This window comes from Notolepis coatsorum, assembly GCF_963971535.1.
Source record: "Notolepis coatsorum genome assembly, chromosome: 19".
Lineage (NCBI taxonomy): Eukaryota > Metazoa > Chordata > Actinopteri > Aulopiformes > Paralepididae > Notolepis > Notolepis coatsorum.
In genome coordinates, this window is record NC_140183.1 from 30291240 (window position 1) to 30313179 (window position 21940).

Below are 21940 nucleotides of genomic sequence, written 5' to 3' on the forward strand. Positions count from 1 at the left end.
TCTGTGTCTCTGTATCTCTCTGTGTCTCTATCTCTCTGTGTCTCTATCTCTCTCGGTCTCGCTGCATCTCTCTCTGCATCTATACCTCTGTGTCTCTATCTCTCTCTCTGTATCTCTCTCTGTATCTCTCTGTATCTGTATCTATGCATCTCTGTGTATTTGTATCTCTCTTTCTCCCTGTATCTGTCTCTCTGTGTCTCTATCTCCCTGTGTCTCTGTATCTATCTCTCTGTCTCTCTGCATCGTGTGCATCTATACCTCTGTGTCTTTCTCTCTGTATCTCTCTCTGTGTATTTGTATCTCTCTTTCTCTGTATATCTCTCAGGGGAAATCGTGGATGGTGAGGCGTAGCTATGAGGAGCTTGGTACACTGGATGCACATCTTCACCAGTGTATCTATGACCGCAGATACAGCCAGCTGCTCCCACTTCCAACACTGGCACACATAGACACTGTACAGGTAAGACACTGGCACACATAGACACTGTACAGGTAACACACTGGCACACATAGACACTGTACAGGTAAGACACTGGCACACATAGACACTGTACAGGTAACACACTGGCACACATAGACACCACAGGTAACACACTGGCACACATAGACACTGTACAGGTAAGACACTGGCACACATAGACACTGTACAGGTAACACACTGGCACACATAGACACTGTACAGGTAACACACTGGCACACATAGACACTGTACAGGTAACACACTGGCACACAGACACTGTACAGGTAACACACTGGCACACATAGACACCACAGGTAACACACTGGCACACATAGACACTGTACAGGTAACACACTGGCACACATAGACACTGTACAGGTAACACACTGGCACACATAGACACTGTACAGGTAACACACTGGCACACATAGACACTGTACAGGTAACACACTGGCACACATAGACACCACAGGTAACACACTGGCACACATAGACACTGTACAGGTAAGACACTGGCACACATAGACACTGTACAGGTAACACACTGGCACACATAGACACTGCACAGGTAAGACACTGGCACGCATAGACACTGTACAGGTAACACACTGGCACACATAGACACTGTACAGGTAACACACTGGCACACATAGACACTGCACAGGTAAGACACTGGCACACATAGACACTGTACATGTAACACACTGGCACACATAGACACTGTACAGATAACACACTGGCACACATAGACACTGTACAGGTAACACACTGGCACACATAGACACTGCACAGATAACACACTGGCACACATAGACACTGTACAGGTAACACACTGGCACACATAGACACTGCACAGATAACACACTGGCACACATAGACACTGTACAGGTAACACACTGGCACACATAGACACTGCACAGATAACACACTGGCACACATAGACACTGTGTACAGGTAACACACTGGCACGCATATACACTGCACAGATAACACACTGGCACACATAGACACTGTACAGGTAACACACTGGCACGCATATACACTGTACAGGTAACACACTGGCACACATAGACACTGTGTACAGGTAGCACACTGGCACACATAGACACTGTACAGGTAACACACTGGCACACAGACACTGTACAGGTAACACACTGGCACATGTAAGACTGGCACTCATAGACACTGTACAGGTAACACACTGGCACACATAGACACTGTGTACAGGTAGCACACTGGCACACATAGACACTGTACAGGTAACACACTGGCACACATATACACTGTACAGGTAACACACTGGCACACATAGACACTGTACAGGTAACACACTGGCACATGTAAGACTGGCACTCATAGACACTGTACAGGTAACACACTGGCACATGTAAGACTGGCACTCATAGACACTGCAGGTAGGACATTGGTACACCTACACTGTACAGATAACACATTGTACAGGTACAGTATTGTACTCTCTCTCTTTCAGGTTCTGTCTCTGCTGTCAGAGTATCTGACTCGACTTTCAGTCATCGTCGACAACAAACTCAACTGTGGACCCGTTCTCACCTGGCTGGAGGTAGAGAGAGAGACACTGAATTTAAATTGTGAAAATGTTCTTGCCATTTTATTTAATTTATGTTCATGATATTCAGTTATATTGCTACTACTACAGCTACTACTACTACTACTGATAATACTAATAATAATGTAGCCAAACTTTGTATGCACTATGGTCTTAAGTGTGGATTAACTTGTGTCTGTCAGATTGATAACCATGGGAATCGGTTCCTGTTGAAAGAGGAAGCTTCTCTAAATGTTCCAGCCATCGCTGCTGCTCACGTCATCAAGCGCTACACAGCCCAGGCTTCTGATGAGATCTCCATAGAGGTACAGACACTACACAGCGATCTCCATAGAGGTACAGACACTACACAGATCTCCATAGAGGTACAGACACTACACAGAGATCTCCATAGAGGTACAGACACTACACAGATCTCCATATAGGTACAAACACTACACAGCGATCTCCATAGAGGTACAGACACTACACAGAGATCTCCATAGAGGTACAGACACTACACATATCTCCATAGAGGTACAGACACTACACAGAGATCTCCATAGAGGTACAGACACTACACAGATCTCCATAGAGGTACAGACACTACACAGATCTCCATAGAGGTACAAACACTACACAGAGATCTCCACAGAGGTACAGACACTACACAGATCTCCATAGAGGTACAGACACTACACAGATCTCCATAGAGGTACAGACACTACACAGATCTCCATAGAGGTACAGACACTACACAGATCTCCATAGAGGTACAGACACTACACAGATCTCCATAGAGGTACAGACACTACACAGAGATCTCCATAGAGGTACAGACACTACACAGCGATCTCCATAGAGGTACAGACACTACACAGATCTCCATAGAGGTACAGACACTACACAGAGATCTCCATAGAGGTACAGACACTACAAAGAGATCTCCATAGAGGTACAGACACTACACAGAGATCTCCATAGAGGTACAAACACTACACAGACATCTCTATAGGGAGGTGTAGTGGTTACGCCATTGCCGTTTTTCGTGTTCCACCCTCTGTCCAATGCAATGTATTTCCCCATTGACCATTTCTAAATCGTCTCGTTTAAAACAAATAAAGCATTAACATTTGCATGGTGTACCTTTCTGTGCTTATTCATCCACAATCTATAGCTAAACATGAAAATATTCGCAATTAATCATAACATTTTATTTCAACCAAAAATGCTTAAACAATAATGTTAGTGATAGAAGGGAACTCATTTTGTGCAAAAATGGAAAGCTTTTTAATTTCCATGGGACAGAATTGTTACAATAGCCGATACTCCATTTTCCCAATGATAAATCCCTATACGGGTGGAACAACCAGTGACGTCAGACTACACTTCCCTATGAGGTACAAACACCTCCTCTTCTCATCTCTTCCTCTTCTCTTTTCTCTTCTCCTCTTCTGTCCTCTCTTCTCCTCTCCTGTGCTATCTTCTCCTTCTCTTCTTTCCTCTTTTGTACTCTCTTCTCTCCTCTTCTCTCATATTCCTCCTGTCTGTCTATATTGAGTGTTTCTGTGTCAGAGATCTAGAACAAGCTCACCTTTCTTCTCTTTTAACTCCATCTACCTCTCTCTCTCTCCTCCCTATAAAACAACATACAGACATCATCTAGCTATACCATTTATCACAATATATCACCTAGCACCACTTACTGTAGCTATACCAGTTATCACAATATATCACCTAGCTATACCAGTTATCACAATATATCACCTAGCACCACTTACTGTAGCTATACCAGTTATCACAATATATCACCTAGCTATACCAGTTATCACAATATATCACCTAGCACCACTTACTGTAGCTATACCAGTTATCACAATATATCACCTAGCTATACCAGTTATCACAATATATCACCTAGCTATACCAGTTATCACAATATATTACCTAGCACCACTTACTGTAGCTATACCAGTTATCACAATATATCACCTAGCTATATCAGTTATCACAATACATCACCTAGCTATACCAGTTATCGCAATATATCATCTACAGTGTTTCCCTTATATGCATTCAGCAGTGGTGCAGCACCGCTGCTAAATCATGAGCGCCGCTGCTCTGAGACAGAGAGAGAGATACTCTAATTATGAGCAATGCAAGTATTGTAAGCACGCACTGCGTTGAGAGAGAAATAGACTCTAATTACGCGCGACACATGTAAGCGCACACTGCGTTGAAAGAGAGCGAAAGAGACTAATTACGTGCGACGCAAGTAAGCGTGCACTGTGTTCAGAGAGAGAGAGAGAGAAAGAGACTCTTCACTATGACTCTAAAACGGAAAAGTGACCATACCTCCACATGTTACACTGTTTAAAGCAGAATTCCACCCCAAAGGAGATTCCACCCGAAGTTGAAATAAAGATTTGTAACAATTTTGTGTTTTATGATTTTAATTTAGCTTAAAGGACAACTTAAGTGCATTTAGCCCCAACCAGTGTTCATCTCCATTATGTTACAAATAATCTGATGCTTATTTTGGCTTTTTAACCCATTCAGTGCCAACCACGATGATAGTCGGGTTAACTCGCCATGCGTTGAGTGCCAAGACCCAAGAAAACTCGGGTTTTAATCGTTATTTCTTTTATTAGCAATATCCATTCATTTTTCATCCATCCATCCAGCCTGACGTTATCAATGGGAATGGGTCTGAGCTCGAAAAGGGCAAATACCGCCGCCTATCGTCTCCCGGATGGTATTGCACATCATTGGATTTGATTGCGTGGGACTGTGCATCAAAAAAATAAGTCCGGTCCAGGTTTTACTTCTCGGGCATGCAGCTGGATACTATTGCATTGAGTCCCCCCACTGGGAGCAGCGTGTGTTTTGGTGCTATAATGTTGGATCAATAAACGCGATCAATATTTGGAATGGCGATCAGGAATTGGATTAATCTTTTTGCAGAACATCTGATGTGAGGTAAGGACTCTATTTTACCAGTCTTGGGGTAATCAGATGTTTTTTTCTCCGCCATCGCAGCGTGTGTGTGTGTGTGCGTAACGTTAGCCGTATCCACGGTATGGATAATAGATTTTTCAGCCCGCTTCTCTAGCGTGCATAAGTACACATATACTATCGATAATCTAGCGTTTAATTGAAAATGATTCATAAATCAGCCGGAAAATGACAATGTGTTTTGTGTATTCCAGTAAAGGGCTATTATCGCGGAATTTCTCTGGAATTCTCCAAAATCTCAAACTATACTCTTATTCAAAACGGTATAAAACGGAAATGTACCAATGAAAAAACAATCCGTTTCATACATGTTGACTGCAAGCAAGTCATTGATAAGCGAGGGGTGTTTTAGACCCATAGCCATCATTTAAGATATAGTTTAGGCTTTCGCAAATTTCCCCGACCTCCCATTGACTTCCTTGCTGGCACGCTAGCCCTAATATGGTCAAAGGGGCGTGGCTCTGAATGAGTTATGAAAACAAGATTAACATTTTCTTAAAACAAGATTAAATTGACCAAAAGCACTTCTAGTGTCAGCAGACACACCAAAAACATTCTAGCAAATTCACACACACATGACTCCATGAACATGAATAGCCTATCTCGAACAATTCAAAGGTAGTTTTAAGCGCGGACTAATATGGATTCTGGCGGCACGTGCGCTTTGCGCACCCACAAATATGGATTCCGGCAGCGCACACAGCACAGCACTGCTGTTGAAATCTTTTTCAGGGGAAACACTGATCTAGCTATACTAGGGGTGTAACGGGACACAAAAACCACGGTACGGTACGTACCTCGGTTTTTAAGTCAAGGTTCGGTACGGTTTTCGGTACAGTGGGGGAAAGTTTGGCTTTCCATGTTCCACTCAGGGGTGATGTAGTGTGCAGTAACTAATTGTACTTGTAGCGCTGTCAACGAATATTCTATATTGAAATTAATAATCGACTTGTAAAAAAAAAAAAAAAATTATTATTATATTAGATTGTGAAAAAAAACAGCCAGTGAAAAAAACAGCCAGTGGGTGGTCGTTAGTGGTTAACATACTGTTGTATTCGTTCGGTACACTACACAGCCGTTCGGTACGGTACACACTGAAACTTGTTCGGTTCGGTACGGATGTGTACCTTTACGCCCCTAAGCTATACCAGTTATCACAATATATCACCTAGCTATACCAGTTTTGGGATGAGATAGAATATTAGAACTTTCAAATAGTCGATGCCAGTCTCCACATTCGATTTTCATGTCAGAGTCGAATGATTTTTTATATATAATTAAATTTTTTTTTTTTTTTTTTTTTTTTTTTTAAATACATTTTTTTTTATTAATTAAAGCAAACCATTCTTATTTAATTCCTTTTTATATTCAGAGGCAGCCTAATTTTCATAGCCTAATTTATCTAAAAGAGGCACATGCTACTGTTTCTGTTTGTTTATTAAAACCTGTTGATAGGCCAATGCAATGCTGTTATTATAGGCTACGATGGTGAATGGTGTCATTTTGATTTTATTGTCGGTCAGCTGAGCCAATCAACGTTCTGAAGGATTATCTGAACTTCAGATTCTGAAGTGCCTATTTATGTGCAATACCCTTTGATTTTAACTCATTCAGCGCCGGAGCTATATGCCCGATATAGGTCTAGATGGCCAGCCTTTTGGGACTGATTTCGCGATATTTCATGATCTTTGCGGAGCTATTTCTATATTCTATATTATAGCTATGGGGAAATGGTTCGGCTCATTTGACAAACACTATTTGCTGTACAATATGAAAAAAACTGTTCGTTTCTACATGCCTTCATTTGTTCACAATTCCAAGCTAAACATTGTAAACATTGACTGAAATCGAGGCTCATTTCCTGCAAAGGGAGTTATGGAAAGTTTTCTGCCGTATGCTCAAATCATGTTATTTGCTCGCCTGAGACACATTATTCCCAGTTCATAGGGTAAGACAACACACCTAGTGTTCAATTTATCATTTATGAAATGCAGTAAAGCTATTATATAGGGATATCTTGTATTGATTACGTTATAGGCCTATATATCTATTGTATTCAATCAGGTACAGTAATATTTACAGGTCCTAGGTGGCATGAGCACAAATATATAGTAACATTTGTCAAAAACAACATTGGAGGGGGGGGAATAAACGAATAAGCTACACATTGGCTGTCTGTTATTCCTGTACTGTTAGCTGTTTGAATTAGATTCTGCAAGTTCTTCATGGGCGCAACCCACATACTCAGCTGTGTTTGCTCTGCACATTTACCTGTGTTCCAGTGTAGAGTCATCCATACATGGCAGGTACAGTCTGACAAGTATTCTGACATTTTTGCATTGCATTATAATGTATTCTGTATATTCTAAGACACACAAGTTATAGAAACCATTGCATTATAAAGTATTCTGTATATAATAAACAAACTTGAAACTTGAAGATGAAGTGAACATTTTTATTTTTACTTCACAGTATATGCAAATCAGCCGCCAGAAACAATTCAGTTTGTGCATTTAGAACATATTTACAGTACATTTATACATGTAAAGTGTGTTAGTTTTGACCTGGCAAAATGGCCATGGTAAACCATCATTCAGTTTGTGCATTAGAACATATTTACTGTACAGGGCCACAGAATTATAGCGATTATTCATATATCCCAGCCAGGCGTCCTAGAGCCCCACGACTGTGTCCTTGATGTTGATGTTGTGCATTACAACATATTTACAGTACATTGATACATTTACATGTAAAGCGCGTTAGTTTTGACCTGGCAGAATTGCCATGATAAACCACCATTCAGTTTGTGCATTAGAACATATATTTACATGTAAAGTGCGTTAGTTAGTAAAGTGAGGCGTATGTATGCTGTTACTCATCCGGCCATACATGTACACATTTACACTGCTAGACAATACAACTATATACACAAGATGATCACCAGCTTCCCACAGGACAATGATGAACGGTATTGACAAGCGAGACCACCATTGCTACTCTGAAAGTGGACCAAGAATAGTGTTCCAAATATCTCCATGTTCCAACACCTTTGTTCTGTACAAACAATACTACCCACTATGCAACCATTCACAGTACTGTATAACCTAGATTGTGAAATACTTACACTATTTACATATTTACAAAACACTATACACTATACTACTATACACGCAGCTAGCATAACACCACATAGTATGGGAAAGTATGCATCCATCCACGTATTTCAATCTCTACCATACAAGAGAGATAATACTCAGCTAGCATAATCTCTTTTCATATGGTAGAGATTGAAACACGTGTCAAGATGCAGGGGAACTTCACACTGTATGCAATATGTTGCCGTTTCCCGTCTGCGGCCTTTCTTCCTACAGACCCGACATTCTCTCGTCGGCTGCTTCTTTTTGGTGGATGCGTACTTCCTCATATTATGTTGCTATGGTGCCCTCCAACCTGCTCTGTGGATCTCCCCTTGGGGCCCTGGGATCACACTGCCTGCCGGGCTGCCTGCCATCCCCCACCTCCTCGCCCCCACCTCCTCACCACCCGCCGCCGCCTCACCTGCCACCTCACCTGCCACTGGCACTGCCGCCTCATGTTGAGTCTCTTACCACACTGCTCACAAACTGTAGGAGTGTCCTGTGCTGTCCTGCTGGGTGTCTGGCTCTGTACAGAACAAAGGCATTGGACATGCAGATTTGAATCAATGATATATGGTGATCCAACTTGTCAACACCGTTCATACACATATTATAGACCACCACACAAGGCTTCCCTCTCTCTCTGACCTCTCCGCCACACGTGTGAGGCTTCTAAAGTGTCCTGGTGAAAGCTGCTGATCATCTTGACAATCTTTTTGTCTCTCCAGGCCAGGACAATGACCTGGTTGCTGTGCAGGGCCATGGTCTGACCCATCTCAAGGTCAGCAATGGTTACGTGCTTTACAAGCGCCGGTTCTCTGCGGTTCTGCCTCAAGGTGCCTGTCGGAGAGGGCCACAGAATTATATAAATGATCCATATATAATTTGTAGCCCTCGCCAGCCAGCCGTCCTAGGAACCCTACGACTGTCCTTGAGGTTCCCCGCTTCCCCACAATATGGCTGCATTGCAAAGCAGTAACCAGTGTGCGAGTCACAGAGGATATATGACTTGATGCCATATTTGGTCGGCTTCTGTGGGTTGTAAACCCTGAAGGCTAAGCGTCTACGCCACGCCAGCATTCCCTCGTCTATACTGGTGTCCCGGTTTGGTTGAAACAGCTCCTGGAAGCGCAACAAGAGGTGGTCTAGGATGGGGCGTACTTTGTACAGTTTGTCACTGGCATCAATCTCCTGGTTGTCGTTGAAGTGCATGAACCTCCAAATGATCTCAAACCTGTTGCGGGGCATTGTGTTCGAGAAATGGGGCGCAAAAAAATGTGATCAGTGGACCAATACATGTGCAACGCTGGCTTCCGATCGATCCCCGTCAGGAATAATAGTCCAAAGAACCTCTGTAGCTCCTCAACAATGACGAGCCTCCACGCACGTAGCATGCTACTCACCCGGCGGGGATTGATGAGGGCAATGGTCTGTTCGGCGTACAGGTTGGTTTGATGTACGATCTGACCAAGGAACTCTTCTGTGAGAAATAGACCCAAGAAGTCAACGGGCGGTCTGATCTGATTGTGGCCGCATCTTGCAGTGGTCCTGGTGTGGCTTCGAAATCGATGTCTGTTGGTACCCAATTGTCGCGCTGCCAGCTCTCCTGGCTCTCACTAGGAGCTGACCTGCTTCTGGCATGAGGCCTCTTCCCCGTCCCCGCCACGTGTATATTTTCCCTAACGGACTTTCACTTCCGCGTTCGGGTTCCGCGATCTGATTGGCCACTGACGTTTCTCTCTGCGCCAATCGCGTTACGCCTAGTTATGCCTCTAACAGTCTGCTAGCTAACGCCTAGTTCTATCACTGGTTAAGCTTGGCGACTCTTTCGAAGTTGGTTAAGGTTAGAGTTTGGAATCAGGGCTGGTGGTCTATCGCCCTGCTCTAAACCAAACTCTAACCTTAACCAACTTCGAAAGAGTCGCCAAGCTTAACCAGTGATAGAACTAGGTGTCACGCGATTGGAGCTGAGAGAAACGTCAGTGGCCAATCAGATCGCGGAACCCAAACGCGGAAGTGAAAGTCTGTTAGGGAAAATATACACGCGTCCCTGCCGCATCCCTCGACCTGTAAATTATGCAAATATTACAATAACTAACTAGTCTACCATGTACACCCTATACTGTAGACACACATTCCTATAATACATAGTTAGAAACGTTGTGTGTGAGTTAGGGGTGTAACGGTACACAGAAGCCACGGTTCGGTACGTACCTCGGTATTGGGGTCACGGATCGGTACAAGTTCGGTACAACAGAAAAAAAATATTTATAATAATTATTATTAATATAAATATAAATTTATTATTATCTTTTTATTAATTTATATATTATATTTATGATAATTATTATTATTATTATTATTATTATTAAATAGAATAATTTTCTATAGGCTTGCCGTGATACTGGTGTCATTCTGTGTTCAGGCATCCACTTGCCTACTGCCCCTTTAACAACTTATCCTTGTGAAGTTTCAGTTTCACTTCTAGAGAGAATTTAACTTCACGACGAGACTGAATACTAGAGAACAGATGACATGTTACAACAATGGCAGAGGATTATTTGGATTTAAACACAGTAGCAGTTCAACTGGAGAGGAGCTCAGATGATCTGTCCGGAAAACGATGTTTCTTTTTTTTATTTGATTGTGCCTGTGAGTCCGGCAGGGGAGAATGTTGATGTGTTTGTTGGCGCGCGTGTGTCTGCAACGCGTGTGTGTGTCTTTCCATTGGTTTCATTTGGTTAACGTTATTGGGCGAACAAGAAAATAAAAGAAAACTGGAACAGCTGCATTACAATTTTACAATGTAAATGTGCCTTTCTCCGTGCACTTTCGCCCGCTCTGAACTGAAGTCGGACTCTGTGTGCCCGGCCACGCGCACTGTTCTCGCACGGACCTCGCGAGTGCCTGCATGTGCGACTGGTGTGGTTGTGCTGTTGGGCGTATTCTTCGTATGGCTGCGCGTACCGCACCGTGACGGCCGTACCGTAAATTCGCGGGACGAATACACGTACCGTTACACCCCTAGTGTGAGTGAATGAGTCAGTGTGAGAGAGTGAGGCCTAACTTACCCCTCTGCCTAGAAGGCGATGCTTCCACCGTCACATCTGACTCCGTGTCGGAATCTGGCTCTGCGATAACAAAAGGCACGGTCAGCTTTGTCACCTAATAAGCAAGCTGATGCATTTACAGTTATGTGCAACAATGTGCAACCATATGGGTGGCGCAGCGGTCTAAGCGCTCGTCACCAACGCGAGAGACACCGGTATCGAATCCGGCTGTCAGCGTTGCCTCCGGCTTGGGCCGGCCGTCATACTGACTCAATTGGCAGTCAGTGGGAGAAGTCGATGGGTGGTAATCTGGTCGTTGTAAACAGCGACTCCTACAGGTCGGTCAGGGCGCCTGCACAGCACGTTACACCTCGCCAATGAGAGTCCGCACTGGCAGGTGAAAAGATGTGGCTGGCTGACTCCGCATGTATCGGAGTGGACATGCGATAGATTCTTCAACCCTCCCTACGACCGACCAGTGGGGGGCACATGCGAGCAACGATCAAGACAGGGGAGGGGGGAATTGGCACGACTAAATTGGGATGGGAGAAAAACAGAAAAAGAAGGAGAAAAAGTGGATAAAAAAAATACAATGTGCAACCATTTTTACACACCATATCTACAAACAGTAAACACAATTTGGTTGTGTTCTCACCTAAAATGGGCGGAGTGATAGGCCTTGCAGCGGCTCTGGCAGCCACATCCTCATCAAACTCCATGTCAGTCGGTTTCTGCGATAACAAAGCATTTACAGTTATATCCTACATAAAATGTGCAACCATTTTTACACACCATATCTTCAAACAGTAACACAGTATTTACAGAACATGGTTGTGTAGTCACCTAAAATGGACGAAGGTATCCTCCCACGTCCTTCACGTCCGTGTCAGACTCCGTCTCTGAGGCTGCAATAAAACAGTCACGGTCAGCTTTATTGTCACTAATACATATGCAATATATATATTTACTGTAAATATGTTCTAATGCACAAACTGAATGAGAGAGGGAGAGAGAGAGAGAAATGTGGAGAGAGAGAGGGAGATAGAGAGACAAAGGGGAAGGGAGAGAGATGAAGAGGGAGAGAGATATAGGATTACAGTGATTAGCTCCATGTTCCAGCTTTGACCTGTCACATCAAACAGATAACCTATTTTTGTCAAAGAAAATAACTACGACAAGATGCATTGCAATGCATGCAATATACAATGAAAGGCATAATGCTAAACTGTCAAGACACACTCATCTCCCCTATACACGCACACACACACACACACACAGAGATGGTAAGACAGGGTGAGTGTTTTAGGTCAGTGCTAGGTCAGTCTTTTATCGTGATCAAAGGACCACACCTCCCCCTAACAAGTTACATTTGGCGACGAGGATCAACGGTTCAAGGCCAAAGAACAAAAGACAAAGAAAACGAATGAAAATGTATCTATAGATATTAGATAAGTGTATGAATTTAGGTTTGCATGCTCATCTGCTCTGAAAACATATTGTGTCCTTGATGTTGTGCATTAGAACATATTTACATATCGGCTTTAGTTTACACAATTACTGGAAAGTTGCATAAAGTTACCTTGATCACGACGACGGCAATTCCCAGGCCAGACACCACCACCTTCCGATGCATGATAAACTATAATAAACGGAAGAATAACATTAGTTAGTTATTAGTTATCCAATATAGACAGTAGCTAAAACACTCAGCATACATAGCTGTACCGCGGCGCGCACACAGGCTAGCTGAATGCATGCACTACAAACATTTACAACACACACACACATGTGCTGATTTATGATTTATGATTGAATTGATAGGTATCTTTACCTGGACTTTGAACCCAATCCTCTTCCATGTCGGACGGACCGGCGGACTCGTCGGATGTGCCGGGGAAATAATCGGCCTGAACAGCACGCTTCCTCGTGCTTTGCCGGCGGGGCACTCTCAACTATAAACGACTATAAAACGACTATAAATAACTACTACTAACTAGTACTACTAATTACCATGACTAAGTACTTCTAAAGTACTGTACTTCCTAAAGTACTGTGACTACTACTACAAATAAATACTACAAATACTACAAATAATACTACTACTAATAAAATACTATCTTTCAATGCTATATATCTCAATGCTCAATACGGTAATCTCTCTCAATAATCTCTCTCAATAAACGCAAACTTGCAACACCAACACTCTGAGTTCACTGTCTGTGAATCGTTTAAATACCCGGGTGGCCAAGGTTTGACCTTTAGTATTGACCAATCCTAGCAGAGCTCTATTTATTCTGTCCAATGCATCAGGTAGACCAGCTGTGTTACACATGTGTTACAAATATAGGGAGAGACTGTTACCTAGTGGATTCGATCGGAATTGCATCTCTAATGACCCAAAAATGAGCCAGCGAGGGGCGCACGGGTCTCTAGTATAGGAAAATCGAAGAAAAAAAACGACCAAAACCCGACTATACTCGTGATTTGGCGCTCAAGCGATGGCGAGTTAACCCGACTATACTAGTGATTGGCGCTCAATGAGTTAATGATTCATTCTATTAAAAAGAATAACTGAATTTTAACATTTTAACTGAATTTAAACAAACAGAAAATAACAATATATTTTTTATATAATAAATGGGGTGGTTGGGATTCGAATATTCTGTCTTAAGAACCAGCGATTTTCGAATAGCAGTTTTGCTAGAAAGTCCCATCCCTATACCAGTTATCATAAATCACCTAGCTATACCAGTTATCACAATTTATTACATGGCGTTTTAACATTCGCCGAAATGCTTGATTGTGATTGGTCAATAGCGCTCGGCAGAGGTCCGTTATTACTCGATAACGGACCTCTGCCGAGCAATAATAACCGCTGTTCGCAGCTGCAGCAATCAAGCCCACTGACACACACTGCATCAGTGCAATCAGACACACCTGCCGGCTGCCGGCGATAATAATAATGACAGCGGAGCCACACAACAACTGCGTCTGCATTTGATCTCCTCTTGTCGATGGTGTAAAATGACCTCGTAGCTATACATATCCCTTACATATCACCTAGCTATACCAGTTATCACAATATATCACCTGTGATGGTGTCTTGTTACCATGGTGATGTGTTGGTGTCTTGTCTGCTCCCCTGGTGCCCACATATGTTGACCTTCTGGAGTGTCTTTATTTTAAGACATTAGCTCAGCAGTATGTTGTCTAACATGTTAATATGAATCTAAATCTGTGTGTGTAGGTTGGAGACATCTTGTCTGTCATCGACATGCCTCCTAAAGAAGACACCAGCTGGTGGAGAGGAAAGCATGGCTTCCAGGTACACACACACACACACACACACACACACACAGTCACACACACACATATACACACATACACACACAGGTCTCCTTTCAGTTGTAAAACTGAACAAAAGTCTAAACTTCCCAATTTCAACATTATCACACCACACAAACTAAAACCCCTCCCTCTCCCAAACCATTCCTACAACCTTTTTTTTTTAATGTTTTTATGTATACATGTATTATGTATTATTAGAGAGGGAGAGAGGGAGATGGCTCAGCCCCCCCCCTTTCCTCACTATTGGAACTCTGAAAACTAAACAGATTTTTCACTGTGCCTGTGAGCGTTTCCAGGTTTAGCTTAGCTTAGCATAGTTAGCATTAGCAGCGAACATTAGTTTAGGTTTTTACCGCGATGTGGGCATACAGGAATGGCGAGGATGCAAAGCATGTTGGATGCATTGGACCCGTTGCTCACAGAGTTTTCACTGCACATACAAACAGTGTGACTCGTGAGAGGAGTTGTCACAGAGGAGTTGTCACAGGGCTGGCAGGGCTGAAGAGCTAGATGTCATAGCTTCTAGAGAGGAGTTGTCACAGGGCTGTCAAACGTAGGACTGAAGAGCTAGATGGCATAGCTTCTAAAATTGAAGGTCCGCACTGGTCTGTGTCTATTATGAAATGACAATTGCGCGTCATTGAAGGTCCGCACTGGTCTGCGTCTATTATGAAATGACAATTGCGTGTCATTGGAATTTGGATTATTTTCGAACTGGGCGGGTCTTAGGTACCGAAATGTGGTACCAATTGATCTAACGTGAATCGGTACTCTGTAGTACGGACATAATTCAGCCGGTACCCATAAAAGTACAGAGTTCGGTACCCAACCCTATCCAGAATACACCCCTAGGCGGTCAGACTGGTAGTATGATCCCGAACACACCCCTAGGTGGTCAGACTGGTAGTATGATCCAGAACACATCCCTAGGTGGTCAGACTGGTAGTATGATCCCGAACACACCCCTAGGTGGTCAGACTGGTAGTATGATCCAGAACACATCCCTAGGTGGTCAGACTGGTAGTATGATCTGATGATCCAGAACCCTAGGCAGGGCTCCAGACTAACCTTTCCACTTCCTCAGTTGGCCACAGCAGCACATGATTTGGTGGCAGCATGGTATTAATGGCGCAGTGAGGGATGAGCGCTGTGTTGAATTTCACTGACGTTTAACTACAATGGTGGAACAATTATTAAGTGGTTAAACGGGAAAGAAAGAGATGCCAGGCTGAACATGCAGCAAAAACATTGTTTGCAAGAACAAGAACCATTGACAGTAGTAACGTTATCCCTAATTACCATGAAAATATTTTGACTATAATAACAGGGTTCGCACAAGGTCCCTGAAGTGCTTAAAGTGTTTGATTTTCGACAAAAAAAAGTTGAGGCCTGGAATTCTTTGAAAACAGCCAATTTTTTTTACAAGGTGCTTAAAACGTTCTTGAAATTCAAATCAATTAATCGCATTGAAAGTTTTGTTCATCCATGATAAAATTGTTCTGAATCAAGAATTATAATTTTTTTATTTAAAGTGTAACTAATTGTCGGAAATTAGTTTTAAGTCATAAATATTGGATCCAATTTCCCAAGTGAATTGTATCCTTTTAAATGCCATTTTAAAATGAAAAAATAGTGCTTAGGAAAGTACTTGAAAGTCCTTGAATCCTTTTTGCAATGTCTGTGGGAACCCTGTAATACGCTAAATGGGGCCTCAGTAAATTAGAACAGAGCTGCCGCCACTGAAACGGAGTCATTTCAACAAAGTTATTACAGACGTATTATCATCAAGATATTATTTATTTAGGGCGGCTAGGTGGTGTAGTGGTCTAAGGCACTCGCCACCAGTGTGGAGACGCTAGGATTCGCGTGTTCGAATCCAGCTCTCCACATTGTTTTTCAGTTTGGCTGGTCGTCCGCAGTAATACACATTGGCCGTATTACGGGGAGGGAAAAACTGAAGGGTGGGGATCGAACGTTGTGAACAAGCGACTCCTACAAGTCGGTTGGTGCGCCTGCGCAGTAGAATCAGGAAGTGTCGGGGGCAGCGTGAGCCTCCCACGCGTTACTCCTCGACACTGAGAGATCGAGCTGCGCAGGTGAAAAGATGCGACTGCTGTTACCTCAAGTACCGGAGGGGACTTGTGCTATGTATGACTTAGTCCACATTGCAGCCGGCTTGTGGGAGGCAAGAAACAGCGTTCGTGACAGGGGAGGGTTGAATTGGATGATACGAAATTGGGATGGGAGAAAAATATAGAAAAAATGGGAGAAAAAGTGGATCAAAAAAAAAAAGATATTATTTATTTCAAGATACTTGAGATGGTTTCCTTCAGTAATATCATTGTTTTCCAACATGAGCGGTGCGTGGCTCTTCAGCTGCAGATGATTCCAACTCGTTAAACTTGAACATTTCAGCTGTTAGACAGGTGATAAGACATGTGATATAACTGGTGTTATGACAGGTGATATGACTGGTGTTATGACAGGTGATATGACTGGTGTTATGACTGGTGATATGACTGGTGATAACTGATAAGACTGGTGATAAGACGGGTGATAAGACGGGGTAATATGGCAGGTGATATGACGGGTGATATGACTGGTGATGATATGACTGGTGATATGACAGGTGATGATATGACTGGTGATATGACTGGTGATATGACTAGGGATGCCCCCCAAAACCCGGTTCTAAACGGGAACCGGTACTAAATTAGAAAAAACCTGAGTATTGATAAGCTCCGACGTTATCGGTTCTGCTATCGATACTCGAGAAATTATGGAGTTTTTTTCAGAGGAATTTAAATGTTGCGAACTATCTCTCCTCTCTCTGTCTCGCTCTGTCTGCACGAGAATCGGGGCTGTTAGTTACACACACTCGCGACTTGAGTTGCTCACGCTCACACAAATGCACATACGGGTACTTGAGGTGCTGTCCGTGCTGATGCACAGCACACAGACCGAGCTCTGCGCTCATCATGGCGGAGAGAACGAAACGCTCATAAGTCTGGGTACACTTTACGAAAGTCGATGCCGACAACGCACGTTGCCACAAGTGCAATAAAACATTTGCAAGTAAGGGTGGCAATACAAGCAATTTGTCAAAACATCTGTTGTCAAAACATAACATTAGTCTGCAGAAATGCGCCGTTTTCGACTGCTTTGCTCGCAGTGTTCCATCTCCATCCACGTCCACTGCAGGTAAGCCAAGATACGGAGTTAGCTAGGCTAATAACAAATTATTACGAATAGGCTAATAAATAAAATATAATTGCTTAGCTAATTGTTTAGCTACAAATATATTTGAAAGATGACAACTTTTTATAGATTTTCAGGCTGAGGCTGCAGCCACCATGTCCCAGCCCACCCCTCCTCCCTCTACCACCACAGGTCCCAGCCAAGCCCAAAGTCCCTTCACCCTAGCAGCTAGAGGAAGGATGACAGAGGATAGGGTGAACGAGTGTCACAGCCTCTACTAATAAAATGGAGTATTGAACCATTTTTAACAGCTGGGTATTGGGTGGGACATTATGATTTAAGAACTTTCTAAATAAAATAGAAAGTCCCAAAATAGTTAATTTATCTGACTGCTTGTATTAATTTATCAAAAAGTAGCCATGTGCAGTAATATAGTTATATAAAAGAATAATGAAGCAATGTCGATTCTGTTCTTAACACTTTCAGAGCCGGCCGTGTTTTCCTTTTTACCCCCTTGAATGCCCATCATCCACTTCAATGTTAGCGTTAATATCGCCTAATCTATGTTTTAAATTATGTGTCTAATCTGCCCGTCGCTTATCAATGACTCATTTTCCAGTCAACATTGTCGAAGTGGATTGTTTTTTTATCGGTTCATTTCCGTTTTATAGCATCTTGAAAAGCCCTTGTTTTCAAGGAAAATAAAAATATTCCATAATAAACGGCATATTCTAGAATACACAAAAAACGTTCAAATTTTTCTGCCTATTTATGAATAGTTTTCAAATAAACGCTAGATTATCGATAGTATATGTGTACGTATGCACGCTATATAGGCGATCTGATATCTGATCTGATATATTTCCTGATCGCTCGCACAGCCAAACAGCCATATTACACATAGGGGAAAAGCTTATATCTCCGTGAAAACAGGTCTGATTATCCTAAGACTGGTAAAATAGATTCCTTACCTGAGATCAGATGGTATCCAAAAAGATTATTCCAATTCCTGATCGCCATTCCAAAAATCGATCCTTTTATTGATCCAATGCTACATACTGTAAACGCATATTACACGCTGTTCTGATGCTCCACAATGAATCCAATCGGCTCGGGGTACATGCGTGAGAAGTAAAATGTGGATTCCGGATTTTTTTTTTCTCATCCATTTTCATTGAGTCCATTCCAAAAGGTTGCATTACCATCTGGGAGACGATAGGGGGCGCTTTTTTCACATCTGAGCTCCTGATGGGGCTGGTTTCCCAACGGTAGACTCGGCTGATGAAATATGAATTCAGATCGCTAATAAAAAAATTTAACGATATTTGTCGTCGTGGTCATTCAGGGGGCGGGCTGATAACACGTGTTATGTCGTCCGTGGCATCCAAAGTGTTAATACATTTATTTTTTGCAAAATAATAAAAAAGAACCGATAAGAGTATTGATAAAGTACCGAACCATTAAGCAGTATCGCTAAAATCCTAACGATACCCATCCCTAGATATGACTGATGATATGACTGGTGATAAGACTGGTGATATGACAGGTGATATGACTGGTGACATGACTGGTGACATGACAGGTGATATGACTGGTGACATGACAGGTGATATGACAGGTGACATGACTGGTGACATGACAGGTGATATGACTGGTGACATGACAGGTGATATGACAGGTGACATGACTGGTGACATGACAGGTGATATGACTGGTGACATGACAGGTGATATGACGGGTGACATGACAGGTGATATGACTGGTGATATGACTGGTGACATGACAGGTGATATGACAGGTGATATGACAGGTGATATGACGGGTGATATGACGGGTGACATGACGGGTGACATGACAGGTGATATGACTGGTGACATGACAGGTGATATGACTTGTGATATGACAGGTGACATGACTGGTGACATGACAGGTGATATGACAGGTGACATGACTGGTGACATGACTGGTGACATGACTGGTGACATGACTGGTGACATGACTGGTGACATGACAGGTGATATGACTGGTGACATGACAGGTGATATGACGGGTGACATGACAGGTGATATGACTGGTGACATGACAGGTGATATGACAGGTGATATGATGGGTGACATGACATGACATGACCCAAGGCCCTGCTCCGGAAGGTTGGGGATCTCACCCTCAACATTGACGGCTGCTCCATCTCCCCATCCCCTAAGGTCCGCAACCTGGGCGTTATCCTGGACTCCACCCTTTCCTATCAATCCCATGTAAATTCCCTCACCAAATCCGCCTTCTTTCACCTCCGAAACATTTCCAGACTCCGACCATCACTTTCCGACACCACAGCTGAGACCCTCATCCACGCCTTCGTCACCTCCCGCCTGGACTACTGCAACGGGGTCCTGTCCGGGGTCCCAAGCAAAACCCTGGACAGGCTCCAGTATGTTCAAAATTCAGCTGCCAGGGTTCTAACCCGCACCAAACCCTGGCAGCACATCACCCCCATCCTCATCCAGCTCCACTGGCTCCCCATCAAATCCCGCATCACCTACAAAACCCTCCTGCTCACCTACAAATCCCTTCACGCCCTGGCACCTCAGTACCTCACTGACCTCCTCCACCCCTACACTCAGTCACGGTCCCTGCGATCCACGGACACTGGTCAGCTCTCCATCCCTCGAACCAGACTGCGGACGTTCGGGGACAGAGCTTTCAGTGTGGCAGCTCCCACCCTCTGGAACTCCCTCCCCGCAGAACTCCGCACCACCCCAACTCTGGACTCATTTAAAAAACTGCTCAAAACCCACCTCTTCAACCTGGCCTTCAACCCCTAACTTTCTCACTTTATATGTATGTGTTGTGTCTGTCCACTATGTTTGTTGACTTGTTATCTCCCCCCCCCCCCCTTATGTAAAGCGACCTTGGGTCCTCTGAAAGGCGCTATATTAAACGAAGTATTATTATTATTATTATTATTAGGTGTAACAGAGCCTCTCTCTGCAGGTGGGCTTCTTCCCCAGTGAGTGTGTGGAGCTCATCAACGAGAAGTTACACCAATCTGTCAGCACAGGTAACACACACACACACACACACACACACACACACACACACACACACACACACACACACACACACACACACACACACACACACAGAGACACAGACACACTCCAAAACAGGTAACACACACACACACACACACAGAGACACAGACACACTACAAAACAGGTAACACACACACAGACACACTCCAAGCCAGGTAACACGCATACATTTATAATAAAGATACTTGTGCCCTAATGATACAGATATAATAAGCACTCAAAGAAGAAACCCACTTGCCATTCCCATTGATCATAAACATGCAGGTATTGATGCTACATATCCCACCACATGGCCCCTAATGGCACCACAACCCACCATGTAGATAGATAGATGCTACTGTACATATCCTACCACATGGGCCCTAATGGCACCACAACCCACCACGTAGATAGATAGATGCTACTGTACATATCCTACCACATGGCACCACAACCCACCATGTAGATAGATAGATGCTACTGTACATATCCCACCACATGGCACCACAACCCACCACGTAGATAGATAGATGCTACTGTACATATCCCACCACATGGCCCCTAATGGCACCACAACCCACCATGTAGATAGATAGATGCTGCATGTTGATTGATTGAATGATTGATTGATTGGCCTTGTGTGTGTATTTGTGTGTTTTAGATCCAGATCCCTCCACCGGATCCCCAGGACCTGCCTCCCCTACATCAGGTACACACACACACACACACACACACACACACACACACACACACACACACACACACACACACACACACACACACACCTACACACCTACACACCTACACACACACACACACACACACACGCTGCTAATCTGAAATATGTATATATGTACTATTTCAGGGGTGGGCAACTTTGTATATGGTGAGAGCCACTAAATTTCCACACTCAATATGGGGGGGGCCGCATTGTTTATCGGCAGTCCCGCCAGTAGTACCCCATCACTCAAATAGCCACAGATGTGATAAATAAGGCATATCAATTATTATAATTTGTTTTAACTTTGTTTTTATTCCATTTCAAACGCATTTAGTAATGCTTAATTTCAACTTTATGAATTTATAAATACAGCTGA

At 43.3% G+C, this 21940-nt stretch overlaps 1 protein-coding gene across 1 annotated transcript in view; it reads left to right on the plus strand.

Annotated features, from left to right (window-relative positions):
• arhgap33 (Rho GTPase activating protein 33) overlaps positions 1–21940 on the plus strand; it is a gene marked incomplete at its 3' end in the record, with an annotated part of 143872 nt that overhangs the window by 49963 nt on the left and 71969 nt on the right. The window contains exons 5-10 of the mRNA XM_084336594.1: positions 326–460; positions 1950–2039; positions 2228–2350; positions 14474–14551; positions 20764–20830; positions 21505–21552. Coding sequence (XP_084192720.1) covers positions 326–460; positions 1950–2039; positions 2228–2350; positions 14474–14551; positions 20764–20830; positions 21505–21552 — 541 coding nt within the window. The remainder of the gene's footprint in view (positions 1–325; positions 461–1949; positions 2040–2227; positions 2351–14473; positions 14552–20763; positions 20831–21504; positions 21553–21940) is intronic.